General features: G+C 51.3%; 1 protein-coding gene across 1 annotated transcript in view; it reads left to right on the top strand.

Annotated features, from left to right (window-relative positions):
- Window positions 1-635: 635 nt before the first annotated feature.
- LOC133494698 (mitogen-activated protein kinase kinase kinase 11) overlaps window positions 636-12483 on the top strand; it is a 14169-nt gene continuing 2321 nt past the window's right edge. The window contains exons 1-10 of the mRNA XM_061808759.1: window positions 636-875; window positions 2087-2885; window positions 8181-8361; window positions 9432-9580; window positions 9862-10037; window positions 10127-10379; window positions 11148-11264; window positions 11629-11800; window positions 11880-11986; window positions 12122-12483. The exon at window positions 12122-12483 is cut by the window's right edge and continues 190 nt beyond it. Coding sequence (XP_061664743.1) covers window positions 2129-2885; window positions 8181-8361; window positions 9432-9580; window positions 9862-10037; window positions 10127-10379; window positions 11148-11264; window positions 11629-11800; window positions 11880-11986; window positions 12122-12483 — 2274 coding nt within the window. The 5' untranslated portion in view covers window positions 636-875; window positions 2087-2128. The remainder of the gene's footprint in view (window positions 876-2086; window positions 2886-8180; window positions 8362-9431; window positions 9581-9861; window positions 10038-10126; window positions 10380-11147; window positions 11265-11628; window positions 11801-11879; window positions 11987-12121) is intronic.

The raw sequence follows: 12483 nt of genomic DNA, 5'->3' as shown, positions 1-12483 counted from the left end.
GCCGCGGCGGACGTACGGCACTTTAGTTTGTTTTTAAAACTGCTGTCGTGAAGAAAGGAAACGGGAGGGCAGAGGGAGCAAGGGAACCCGTGGAAGGGGCCACTGGGAGGAAGCCGCACAGTTTCCACACAGCAGCCGGCTTGGGGCCAAAGGGTTCTCCATCTTTATTTTCCAAACATTCCAGTTGAAATCTCAGCATTTTTAGGCGTCCACGTTGAAATATCATTTTTTTTTTCTGAAGCTAGATACAATTTGCATTGTTTGAATCGTGAGAAATGAGCTACGATCAAAGTTGGCAACACGTTGACAGAGGACCAAAAAAAAATAATAATAATAATTAAATCAAACACTGCATCTTCCATATATTTTAGAAGATAAATATGATTTGGCTTTTGGTTGTTTAGTTTTGCAGCTGCGTGAAGTTTCCAAAACGCGATTAAACGATATTTAAAAGATGATACGGTTGTGTTTGGAGGTTATCCACTTTGACTCATACTATTGTTTATTTGATTTCTACTTTCAGGTTCGAGCGCGACTCGTGTTTATTTTGAAAGTCGTCGCCGGACGCGCACGTTTTTCTGCGGGTGCGACTTGACGGTTTCCTGTCACCTGACTTCCGGCCGGGGAAGGGAGAATAAAAAAAAGAAAAAAAAAAAAAGTTGCGACTCCCCACCCCTCTCGAAGGCGAACGTAGAACTTGTTTCGAAGTCCAACGGAGCAAGGGAACGGAATACAAATAACACGCTCTCGATGGGATTCACGCCGTTTTTCACACGGGGAAACTCCCTTGGTGAATTCGAGCAGCTCAGCGGACCGGAGCGGCTCCTCGACACCGCTCAGGAAGGAAGAAGCACCGCGAGGATGACGAGGATGAGGTCCGCGACTTTGGAAAGATAAGGGCCGGCATGTTGTTTGGGAAGCCGTCACTAACTCGTGTTGTCGTGCTTTATGTGGGATTTTTTTTTTTTTAATTTATATATATATTTTTTTATTGACACTTTGCCTGAAGTTCGCGGAGGGGAGTGGAAATGCGCAGAGTTCCACCCCGACCCCCCCTTTCTGAAAATTGTGGTAAAAACACTGGGCCGGCTCGACTGAATGCTCCCTTTTCCTGCTATTCTTCTCTCCACTCCTCTGCGCTTCCTGCTTGTGCTGGCCCACTCCACTTAATGGCTAAAAATACTTAAAAAAAAAAAACAAAAAACTCAGAGTCCAGTTGTCAGCTAATTGACCCCCCCCCCCACTTCAAATAGCAGTTTTCAAATTATTTAATGGCCCCAAAAAGACTTGAAAGGAGACCTCAAGAGTCCACTTTGGAAGCATCGATGAACATTTTTTTTTTTTTTTTTTTTTTTTTGGTGAGGCTTAGTGTCTTTAGCTGTGTTCTACAGAAATGTTGAAACGGTCCAATCCGAAACCCTCGACGAACTCCTGTCGGCGATTCGACGTCCCCTCAATATTTCAGCCTTCAACAGCAGTTTTCAACTCTACTTAATGCCTTAAAATAAAAAAAAAAATATATATATATATATACTTGAAGACGGACTTGAGTCGATTCAGGAAATCTTGGAGAACATTTTTAGCTATCATTCGCAGTCTTGAACTTGTAATTTAACAAGAATTTCAGAAGAAAGAAGAAAGAAATTCTTGTAAAGGTTTTTATTTTGTATCATTCTACTCTTAAATAGCAGTCTCGAACCAAGCCTGGATAAGTATACCTTAAAGAACAGGTGGCAAAGTAAAGCACCGACCCTCTCATGATGAGTGTGAGAAATCGAGGCTGGTGATTACGTCCCATTATATTGTGCTCTAACCATGTGTTGGGAAACCGCGCAGCGCCTGACTTGAAACCGCACGACGGCGAATTTGCAAGCGACCCAAATTCCCACCGTCCTGACCTGGCCCCGATGACGCCGCGCAGGTCCGTTTCACGTCCAGTCCAGCCGTCAGCGCCGCTAGTTTAGATTTTTCCAGTCGATCCTCTCTTTTGAACGTTTCACCGATCCCTGATGAACCAACAAGACGGACGGGAAAGGGACCGAGGCGCGATAAAGTACTCCTTTGTACTTTATTTTCAAACCCTCAGGGGACAGAGTCGGGTCCAGTCGAAGCAAGCGTCGGCGGTTCCATGGAGCCGCTGAAGAACATATTCAGCCGAGGCCCGCTGTCCAACTGGAAGAACTTGGAGCAATCGCAAAAAGGCAACTTCACCAACCCCGTGTGGACGGCGTTGTTCGACTATGAGGCGTCCTGCAAAGACGAGCTCACCCTCCGGAAAGGTGACCTGGTGGAGGTCCTCTCCCTGGACTCTGAGATATCCGGCGATGAAGGTTGGTGGGCGGGGAAGGTCAACAACAAGGTGGGGATCTTCCCCTCCAACTACGGCTCCTTCAAGCCCAGCGGCTACGGGAAGCTCCCGGGCAGCGGCGTGGTCAACGAGCTGGGCCCCGCCGTGGTGGGCGACTTCGAACCCGCCGTGGTGAATTTCCGGGAACTCAGCCTCCAGGAGGTGATCGGGGTCGGCGGCTTCGGGAAGGTGTACCGCGGGACGTGGAGGGGAGCGCTGGTTGCGGTGAAGGCCGCCCGCCAGGACCCGGACGAGGACATCAGCGTGACGGCGCAGAACGTCCGGCAGGAGGCGCGCCTCTTCGCCATGCTCACCCACCCCAACATCATCGCCCTGAAAGGCGTTTGTCTGCAGGAGCCCAACCTGTGCCTCATCATGGAGTACGCCTCGGGCGGGCCGCTGAGCCGGGCGCTGGCGGGCCGCCGCATCCCGCCGCACGTCCTCGTCAACTGGGCCGTGCAGATCGCTCGCGGGATGCTGTACCTTCACAGCGAGGCCATCGTCCCCGTCATCCACAGAGACCTCAAGTCCAACAACAGTAAGTCCTCCGTCGCTGGCGCGCTCGCCGACTCCGGTCGACATACAAAGACCTTCCTTGACACCGATTTAACAATCACTTATTATCCAGGGCTTTGAGGCCATCTTGTGTTAGTGTTACAGAAAGACTTCAAACATGTGCCTGAAAGCCACAAGTCTATGATTTTTTTTTTTTTTTTTTTTTAACAGAGGCCACAAAATATTTCTGCGTCCCCTTTAGACCTTATTTTCGTTTTTCTAATTTCTTCAGTTTTCCGTTAAGGTTTTAGACGGACGCGAACCCGGCCGGCGGAGCGTCGTCAATGGACTGACTGACACGGTTCTCCTCCGTACCTCGGTGGTGTTTACAAGGACGTGTTTAGAAGCTTTTTAAAGGTTTACCGCAAGGCTGGTACCCTGCTGGAGCTGTTGACTCGCGTGCAGTAGCGCAGAGGTCAGTGAGCCCAATCAACATTGAGGGCGCGTCGACGTCCGCCGTTCCCAAATTCTACCGGGCTGCACGGCGAGAGACTTTGTTTTATCATTCGTCGGTGTCGGCAAATATTTTTTTTTTACCTTCCGCTTTTGCATCTGTACCGTCGCGTCTTGTCTCGGTCACGTGGAATGACGTTTGCTCTTTGGTCATTTGAATTTGAGGTTCCTCGACGGAACCTTTAAGCCACCCTCCGCAACGGTTACTCGTGACCGACCGATACCGAAAAGGTCCGGTCCGTCCGCGTACTGCTTTGCTGCCCGCTGATTTTACCGGCTCTGTAAAAGTCAGACGAGGCCTCTCGGCACCGGCGGCCGCCGCGAGGCCTGCAAATATGCGTTGTTGATAGAACCAAATACCACGCCTTTGCAGCAAAGGTCAAGAATTTGAGATGGGGCTTGCGAGTTCGATTTGGACTTTGATGCCGGGAAATGTCGTTAAAGCGGCGGACGTAGCGCTTCTAAAGTCACCCGTCGCTTTGCACTCAGCCACCTGAGTTTTACAACAAGCTGCCCTCTGTTATTATCATTCCTGCCAGGCTGCATACAAACACTGTCAGCTCTGTGATTGTATCTCCCCCGGTCCGAAAAGCCCCCCCCCCCCTTCCCCCCTTCCCCCACGCCAAGCATTCTGTATTGAAACCCAGATCCGTCCTCATCTCAGCCCTCAAACTGACTCCAGCTTGGTTGGAGTGCGATGACTTTGCCTCCTGGCCCTGGTTTCGGGAGACCCGCGGGGCTCGCCGAAGCCTCCGAAAGCGAGAGCGGCGAAAACAAGAACACAAACCCGGTCTCTGTGCGCGCACCAGATCCTATCACCTCTCCCCGGTCCCTGTTCTTTAGTTTTACGCGTCTGCCCCGACATGTCTGCGCTGCCGCTGGCCTGCGACGACGCTGTGCAATATCCTGTTGTCGTGCCGCGCGAACTGGCTGTCGTTGCACAAAAAAAAAAAAAAAACGCTGAAATCAAACCAAAAAGTGACGCAAATGGACGGGAGCCGCGGCGAATGTAATCGATTACGCCACGAGTTCCCTAAGAGCAGTTCTCCTTTTCTGCCGTCGCCATTTTGTGACAAAAGCGGACCAGGATGCATTGTGGCGACCGCCACCCATGTCAACAATTGACTCTCAAAAAAAGTGACTGGGCACTTTTTTCAAATTTTATTATGATGCTACGTTTACTATATTGCGTGTATTAGACAATATAGTGAGTATTTTTGTAATACAACGCTTGCACTTGAGCAATTACTCTCTCTGCTTTTTTTCTGTGTGTCCTTTTTATAATGATGATGATGATGACGATGACATATTCACTTTGTTTGGGCCTCGAATCGATTGCGTTTTGTCAATTTGGACTCTTCCGTCGTAGCTCGAGGTTGCCTCTTTTGCATTCTGTCTTCCTCAAGCGTTTTCCTATCTTCTACGGAGAGCGGACGTCAGGGGAGTGTAGCAAACAGTCAAATCTTATTTTAAGACCGACTTAGATTAAATTGCATGTTTGTTTCCACTGCCGGCCACTTGACTTTGGAAATGACATGTTATTTGCCTGCTTTGGACAAAAAAAAAAAAAATGAGAGTTGAGAAATCTATGAAATATATACATCGCCTCTTGTAGTTTAGAATATTTAATCCCGTTGTCGAACAGTTGAGGGTGGAAAAAGAGACGCCTTTTGCCGACTGGGTTTACTTTGAAGGTCCGAACTAACCGCCCCGGCAAACCTGGGGAAGGTGCGCGTGTGTGCCAACTCGGCATTCACCTCGTTTCCAGTAACGAAAGATGCAAAAAAAAAAAAAAACGGCATTGTCAAAAAATCTTCAGAATAACCTCCCTTAAAATAGCTCCTCCCTCCATGCCGTAAAACTGCGCTGGTAAATTTCCACGCCAAGTGCTTGCAACTCTTTGACCTCCCCCCCCCCCCTCTTCCCCTTCTCTTTCAGGAAGAGGTCAGTTTGATTTTGTGCATCTTATTTTCACGTTCCACGATTGAGCAGATTATGCCTCCGGCAAATGCACGCCGCAAACATCCCCTGCGCGTGTTAATGTTTAATCGGGCGGACCGCGTCGCTGTTACGCGGAGGCCATTTTAGGCGCCATTGGCGCGGGGCCTTTTCGGACGAGTGCAACTTCGCAATTGCTGCGTTTCATCCAGTTGCGCCGTTGCGTATTCCCACGCCTGGTGTCCGACGCAAGGTGGCCAAAATGTCCCCCGTTCGGACGCGGCGTCATCACGCTGCCATCCGCCGATGACCGATGGCTATGTTGTGCACGCGTCGTGGAAATTTGACCTTTGACCTGTCCCCTTCCCGAGAGATACCACTGTCACTTCCACAAAATTTTTGGAGGTCACAAATATACGCCCGTAAACACGTGAGGAGTAGCTGGAGATGTCCGTTTTGGGTGTCGTGTGCCCTTTTTCAGATGTGGCGCAAAAGGCAAACGAGTGCTCAAAAGGGACTTTCCTGGTTTTTTTTTTTTTTTTTTTTTGTTCGGATTTGACCCAGTGAGAGCGTCGCTCCTGGGGAAGTCTCCAGGTCGCTCGGGTTTGACACTCGAGTACCGCGAGCTTGTTAATAAGTTACCATTTTGAGTGTGTGTGTGTGTGTGTGTGTGTGTGTGTGCAGGGGGGGGTACTTTGCATTAACAATCATTAATGGCCGCCTTCCTCAGGAATTTGTGCACCTTCTCCATGGATGGTGGTCGCCAGTTCGTTGTTTTCATATACATGACAGTAATGAGACGGATGACTTTATTGCCATTTGTTGAACACAAGAGAGAATAATAAAAATAATAAACTTCAAACAACAAAGCACACTCCCTCAGGAGCTGCTGTCAGCCACAGCTCACGGCCAGACACTCACAAGGTGACACTCCTGTGTTCACAAAGAATGTTAGTTTCAAAATTTTATTTTTAAATTTATGTATTAGTATTGGAAGTGTAAGGGAAGGGGGTATTAAAAAATATGTATATACATAGTGCAGGTTTTCACTAATTGTGGGTGGACCTCGATCGAATTATTTTGCCTGTCACTCTATTTCGGTGGCATATATTTATAGCAAATGGATCATAGATGAGAATTTTTAAAAATCAACTCGGTTTAGCAGCAATAAAATGAAATTGGATAATTTGCTGCCGTGGCTTACCGCTTGGGAAACGGCAATCTAAACCACCTGCAAGCTGACATCTTGGAGACTTAAGGCGGCTTTCGCTCCGCCTCACCGCTCGGTCCGGTCCGAGGTCACCAGTCTGTCTGTCAGCGCCGGCCGGCCCGTCCCTCGGCGGGGACAAAGCTCCCGTTCTTTCCGGGGAAAGCCCCCGCCCCGGCAGAATGCTCCGCTCGCCTACGGGCGCGGGGCCACAAGGGGAGGGAGGGGCGGAGCGACCGGAGTGGTCGAAAACGACAGGGGCGGGGGATGTGGGGGGGGGGCATGTTGAGCAGCGTGTGGGATGGTCATAATTGGTTTTCATCATTAGATGACAATTAGGCATTCTCATGTGTGCTGAGAAGAGCCTTAAAAAAAAATAGCATAACGCAAACACTACCCTGCAGGCTTTGTGCTCAACTTCCTCAAAAACGCCAATGGACTGGTCATGACGTCTTGAGTTCCCTGTAAATATCCCGTCGCATCTCAGAAGCCGGAGTTGAATCACAATCGCGTTATGAAATGCGGCGAGCCGAACGCTCATCTTGTGCGCAAATCCCTGACTGCGTTGATTCGATTGAGTCAGTCCGATAACTGACACACGCGCTCGTGTTCCGCGCAGCGGCAAAAACAAAACCAAACACGCTCGCGTTGCCACGGCGATCTGTCACGGTGTTGTCGAGGCCGACGTCGTCGCTTCGGCTTGTCTGGGCAAGACGCGTCAGGTCGTTGGCGCGCTGCTGTGTCTGTTGGGTGCAATGTGTTGAGACAAAATTCTGGGGTCTCCTAAGTTGGCTGCCAAGCCCACTCCGGAGCCATGCGGGGGGGGGGGGGGGGGTCGCAACTTTCCGGCGATGGTGGACTCCAGTCACTTGACTCGGCAAAAAAAAAAAAAAAAAACCACAACAAAACTTTCCTAGTTGACATTAGGACGCCGCCATGACGCGCGAGGAAAGGGGATAACGTGGCGCTTTGGGTGTCCCGCGGTCGGCGGCGGTGGCGAGGAAGGCTGACCCGCGGGTGCCCTCTGCCTCGACTCAGGAAGCAGAAGAAGAATGTGTGCTGAGGCTGCTAAATGTCATTTTGCTGTTTGCCTGTTTGGAAGCCTCCATCGCGCTCTCGGAACACGCACGCGCCCATCCCGAGCGGACAACAAAACCTTTTGTGACGCTTCTCTTCGCGACGTCAAAAGCGGCGCCTCCGGACGACGCGGCGCAACGCAGGATTAGACACGCACGGGGGGGGGGGGGGCCGCGTTGATGATAAAATGCGCCACTGGTGCCGGTTGTGAGTTGATTTCAAGCGCGTCAAAACATCTCCCAGATGAAAGCCATTCCAAAAAGCCCCCACGACATCCCCATTTTTTGATGAATAAATGGAACAATAAAAACATAATTAAATACAATGAAAAGAATTGTTTATTTTTTTTTTTTGGCGGTTTTCTGGATATTTTGGTGCTTTTTCTGTCAAGCCTAACATGGTGCCAAAGCCCTGGGTAATAGCAAAGTAGAAAGTGGCGTCAAGGACGTATGTTGAAATGATAGATCTCAACCAAGAGACAAGCTTTGTTTTTTTTTTTTGTTTTTTTTAGCGAGGGTTTCCTTTACGTAATGACCTGCGCGTTTTTTTCATTTTTTATTTTCTGTCGCATTATTTGATTGAATGTTTCTTACATTTACGCAGTCCTTCTGGCTCAGCCCATCGAGAACGAATGCATGGAGGCTCTGACGCTGAAGATCACCGACTTCGGCTTGGCCAGGGAGTGGCACAAGACCACCAAGATGAGCACGGCGGGCACCTACGCCTGGATGGCCCCCGAGGTGATCAAGTCCTCGACCTTCTCCAAGGGCAGCGATGTTTGGAGGTGATTTTTCATTTTTGTTTTTTGTGATTGTTACTTGTATTCGGCCTTTTTCAGCGACTCTAACGGATTCAGGGGTCGGGCAAAGTGTGTGTATGAGGGGGAGGGCCGGGGGGGGGGGGCAACTTGATGATTGATAAGCGGCCCGTGTGATGATGACGCGTCTCTACAGAGCGCTTTGTTGTGGGACGCGTGGACCGCACGGACCCATTGTCTCTTGCAATGACCCAGAAGCGAGCGCCACACCAGCCCTTTGTCTGCCGGCGCATCTTTGTGTGTGCGCGCGTGTGCGTGTCAAATCAATGTTAGCATGCTTTGTTCAGCTGCTACGACGACTGCTCATAATAATACATTTAATTTAACATTGGTAGAGAAACTATTGACAAGCAAGTTAGTGACAACCTGTCTCTTTATGCCTGCGGAAGTGGATTCTCCTGGCTGCAAACCACACAAACATCGTCTTCGTACTAGTCTAATCATTTTTTTTGCCACACCGACGTCCTCCCGCCAGTGTCCATGTTCACGCAAGGAGCAAAATGAGGGCGCGACAGGCAGCCAGGCCGCTCCCAAATTAAAGAGTCGCAATTCCTTCTCCTCTGAAACAACCAGTGCAGAAGGGTGAGCCTGCGCACTGGCACGGCGCACAGGTTGTAATTAAAGCCCAAAATAAGAAGGGGGGGGGGGTGTTGGGGTGGGTGGGGACATCGGGCCGGTACACTCTGCATTTACTTTGCGTCCACAGTGCTCTGACAAAAGATAATTGACAGTGTGGGGGATCCAAGTTCGGAGGCTCTTCTTTGGCTGCAAAGCTTGCGTGTGCGCACGCGTTACAAAATTGTTTGCCATTGCTTTGCGTTGTGCAAAAGAGTACGAAGAGAAATCTTTCCGGTGCAATTTTATGGATAATTTTTTTTTTTAAACCCATTCAGGTCCATTGTGGTTTTATAAGTGCGAGTCGCAAATAACCAATTTTCATTTGTCGTATGTTGAAGTGCGTCAAACTTGACAATCCCGACACAGTTTGCACTGAAGTCACCTTGATAGCGGCGTGCCGTGTGCGGTTGCTTGCGCAGTTACGGCGTCCTGCTGTGGGAGCTGCTGACGGGAGAGGCGCCCTACAGAGGGATCGACGGGCTCGCCGTGGCGTACGGCGTCGCCGTCAACAAGCTGACGCTGCCCATCCCTTCCACGTGTCCCGAACCCTTCGCTCAGCTCATGTCAGGTGGGTCCGGCTGGCGTACACAGATGGACAAAAGTAATAATAATATTTAGACGTGGATTTGCGGCGGTGCATCGGTCGCCCGACTCAAGTGCGCAAATCACATTTTCACCTCAGGAGGTGAATCATTTTCGGACTTCCCGGTTTCATGCGTTTGACGATTAAAAGAAAAGCTTGACAAGAATTGAAACCGCGCTGGAAGCGGGTTGATTTTCTTTTCCCGTCATCCGCCGTCTTTGAGGAAACACGACTTCGATGCTTGATCCGTTTCCTTTGCGGCACAGAGTGCTGGGACCAGGACCCGCACCGCAGACCCAACTTTGGCTCCATCCTGGCCCAGCTGACGGCGCTGGAGCAGCAGGTGATGGAGGAGATGCCGCAGGACTCCTTCCACTCTCTGCAAGAAGACTGGAAGCTGGAGATTCAGGACATGTTTGACGAGCTGCGAGCTAAGGAAAAGGCAAGGAGACTTAACTTTGCACACGTGGTTCCTTTCGCACAGCCCTGCACTTTTTTTTTTTTTTCTCAGATGTTCGCTACTTTGCGCAGGAGCTGCGTTGTCGTGAGGAGGAGCTGAAGCGGGCGGCGCTGGAGCAGAAGTCCCACGAGGAGTTCCTGCGGCAGCGCGAGCAGCAGCTCGCCCAGTGGGAGCAGGACGTGTTCGAGCGCGAGCTCAGCCTTCTCATCCTGCACCTGAACCAGAACCAGAACCAGGAGAAGCCCAACGTCAAGAAGCGCAAGGGCACCTTCAAGAAGCACAAGCTCAAGAGCAAGAACGGCGAAAAGATTAGCATGCCCCAAGGTGCGTACGGCTGCCGTGTCTTTGCCTCGATTAGAGGGCAAATTCAGCTGCACTATTGTAGGGGGTACGTTTCCGACCCACCTGCCAGAGGTGCAAATCTGCATCATACAGGGATGAGAATTTTCTGCGCCGCGCAGTGTGCTCGCTTCAAGCCGTTTGAAGATGAACTCAGTCGAGGTTTGCTGACCAATCAAACAAAAGAGAGTGAAACATTGTTGCACCGAAGCATGTTACGATGGGACGGGGTACGAGGTCTCAATGGCCCGTTTCACCAACGTGTTTATTTTTATTTTTTTTTCTCTCTGCTCAAGAAAATGAAACTAGCAAATCATTTTCAGTGATTTTTAATTTTTTTATCAATCCATTTTGGAGCAATTGGCGAGAGTAGCAAACGCTGGCGGCGTAAGCTACAGCTCCGTGCAACGGGCGGCCCCTCCCGTCGGTACCTGAGCCCTCTCAGAATCGGCACCCCCCGCAGCTCCCTCATCTGTGCTTCGACTCTCCCTCCGACCACGTCGGCCTTTGTTTTTCCCATTTCCTCTTTCCAATTTCCTTCTGTAACATGCCCAGTCCACTCCCGGCGTGAGGGAAAGCACATCGTTTCTTCGTATTTGGCCAGGAAACGGTGTAGGTGGCCACTTTATGTTCTCGTCCTCTCGGGACAAAAAAAAAAATAAAATAAATAAGAACACGTATGCAACCAGCTGACAAGTTGACATTTTCAGACGTGCGTTTCCGTATTAAAATGCGCTTTTTTGTTGTTGTCAGATTTCATCCACAAGATCACGGTGCAGGCATCACCCGGGCTGGAGAAGAGGCGGAACTCGCCGGATTTGGGCTCGGGCTCCTCGCCGTCGTTTGGCCCGCGCTTCCGTGCAATCCAGCGTGAGTGGATCGGACTCGGGATTGCCGTCCGGCCGCCGCGTCGCGCTTTGCCGTCTTTCTCCGACGCTCTCCTTTCGCGTTCCTCCGCAGCCGCCCACTCGTCGTTTCCTCCTTTTCCCCAAACGCCCCGCCCGCCTCCGCCTTCCACTTCCCGTCGCCCTCGCACGAGCCCTTTGTCAATAATGTTTTAAAGCAAACGTTATCTGACTTCCTGCGAGGATCGGCGCGGCTCCTCAGTCGCATTCACCCATCCTGCCGTCACGCTCGCTTCCTCCCGTGCTACGGCCGAGGGAACCGTTGAGTCACACACGCCGCCGGGTCGTGTCGCGGCGTTCCTCCTAATGACGCTCCCGTTTTTCCGCAGTTAGTCCCAGTGACAACAGCAGGTCCTTTGGTCTGAGCGCAGCGTGGCCCCTGGAGGCCCCGTCCCATAAGCAGGCCAATGGAGACCTGAAGCTGAGCCCCCACTGGAGGCCCCAGAGCCCCAAAAGTCCCAAGAGTCCAAAAGTCCTGCGCCTCAGTCCTCAGGAGAGCAGGTAGGTCGCACGTCTTTGAAATCCAAGACCCATTCTAAGAGCTCCGGTCACCGGTTCCCGTTTGCTTTCACGCCATCAGTTTGTCAATGAGAGCCAAGCTGTTGGTGTCACACTGCAACGAGAACGGAGAATCCTTCGAGGACTTCGAGGAGTACAGACCCTCCACGCCGACCCCCGCTCACAACGGTAACCAAACTGGGGCCCGCGGGTCACGTTCACTGGCATTATCGTACGGCATGAACATTATAACCGCCCCGGCTCCGCGTTCCATTTCGAGCCACGGTTTGTAAATGACTTTTTTTTTTTTTTTTTCCTTGACAGGCTCCTCGGTGAAGGATACCTTACGACTTCCTCTTCAGCTGGGAGATTCTGGCAGCGAAGAAGGGGGGTCTTCCCCAGCGGGCTCTCCCAGGCCGGACAGGGGTCCCCTGGGTCTGGTGAAGAGCACCCACCGCGCTCTGTTGGGCACCGGCTCCCTCTTGGCCTCCGTAGCCTTGGGCCGATGCTTGGACGTCTCCCCGAAAGCGCCCCCTCGGACTAATCCCCCCTCCCTTGAGGAGTGCGCGCCTTTCTTTTTGGAGAGCTTGCCCGCGAACCCCTCGGTTCGGGACCCCCCCGTCGTGGACGACCTCATCACCTTCTCCGCCTCTGAGCCGCTTCCGGATTTAGCTTCTCGGTCGCAG

The sequence above is a fragment of the Syngnathoides biaculeatus genome, chromosome 21 (genome assembly GCF_019802595.1).
Source record: "Syngnathoides biaculeatus isolate LvHL_M chromosome 21, ASM1980259v1, whole genome shotgun sequence".
In the NCBI taxonomy this organism is placed as follows: Eukaryota; Metazoa; Chordata; class Actinopteri; order Syngnathiformes; family Syngnathidae; genus Syngnathoides; species Syngnathoides biaculeatus.
This window is presented reverse-complemented; position numbering and strand designations above follow the sequence as displayed.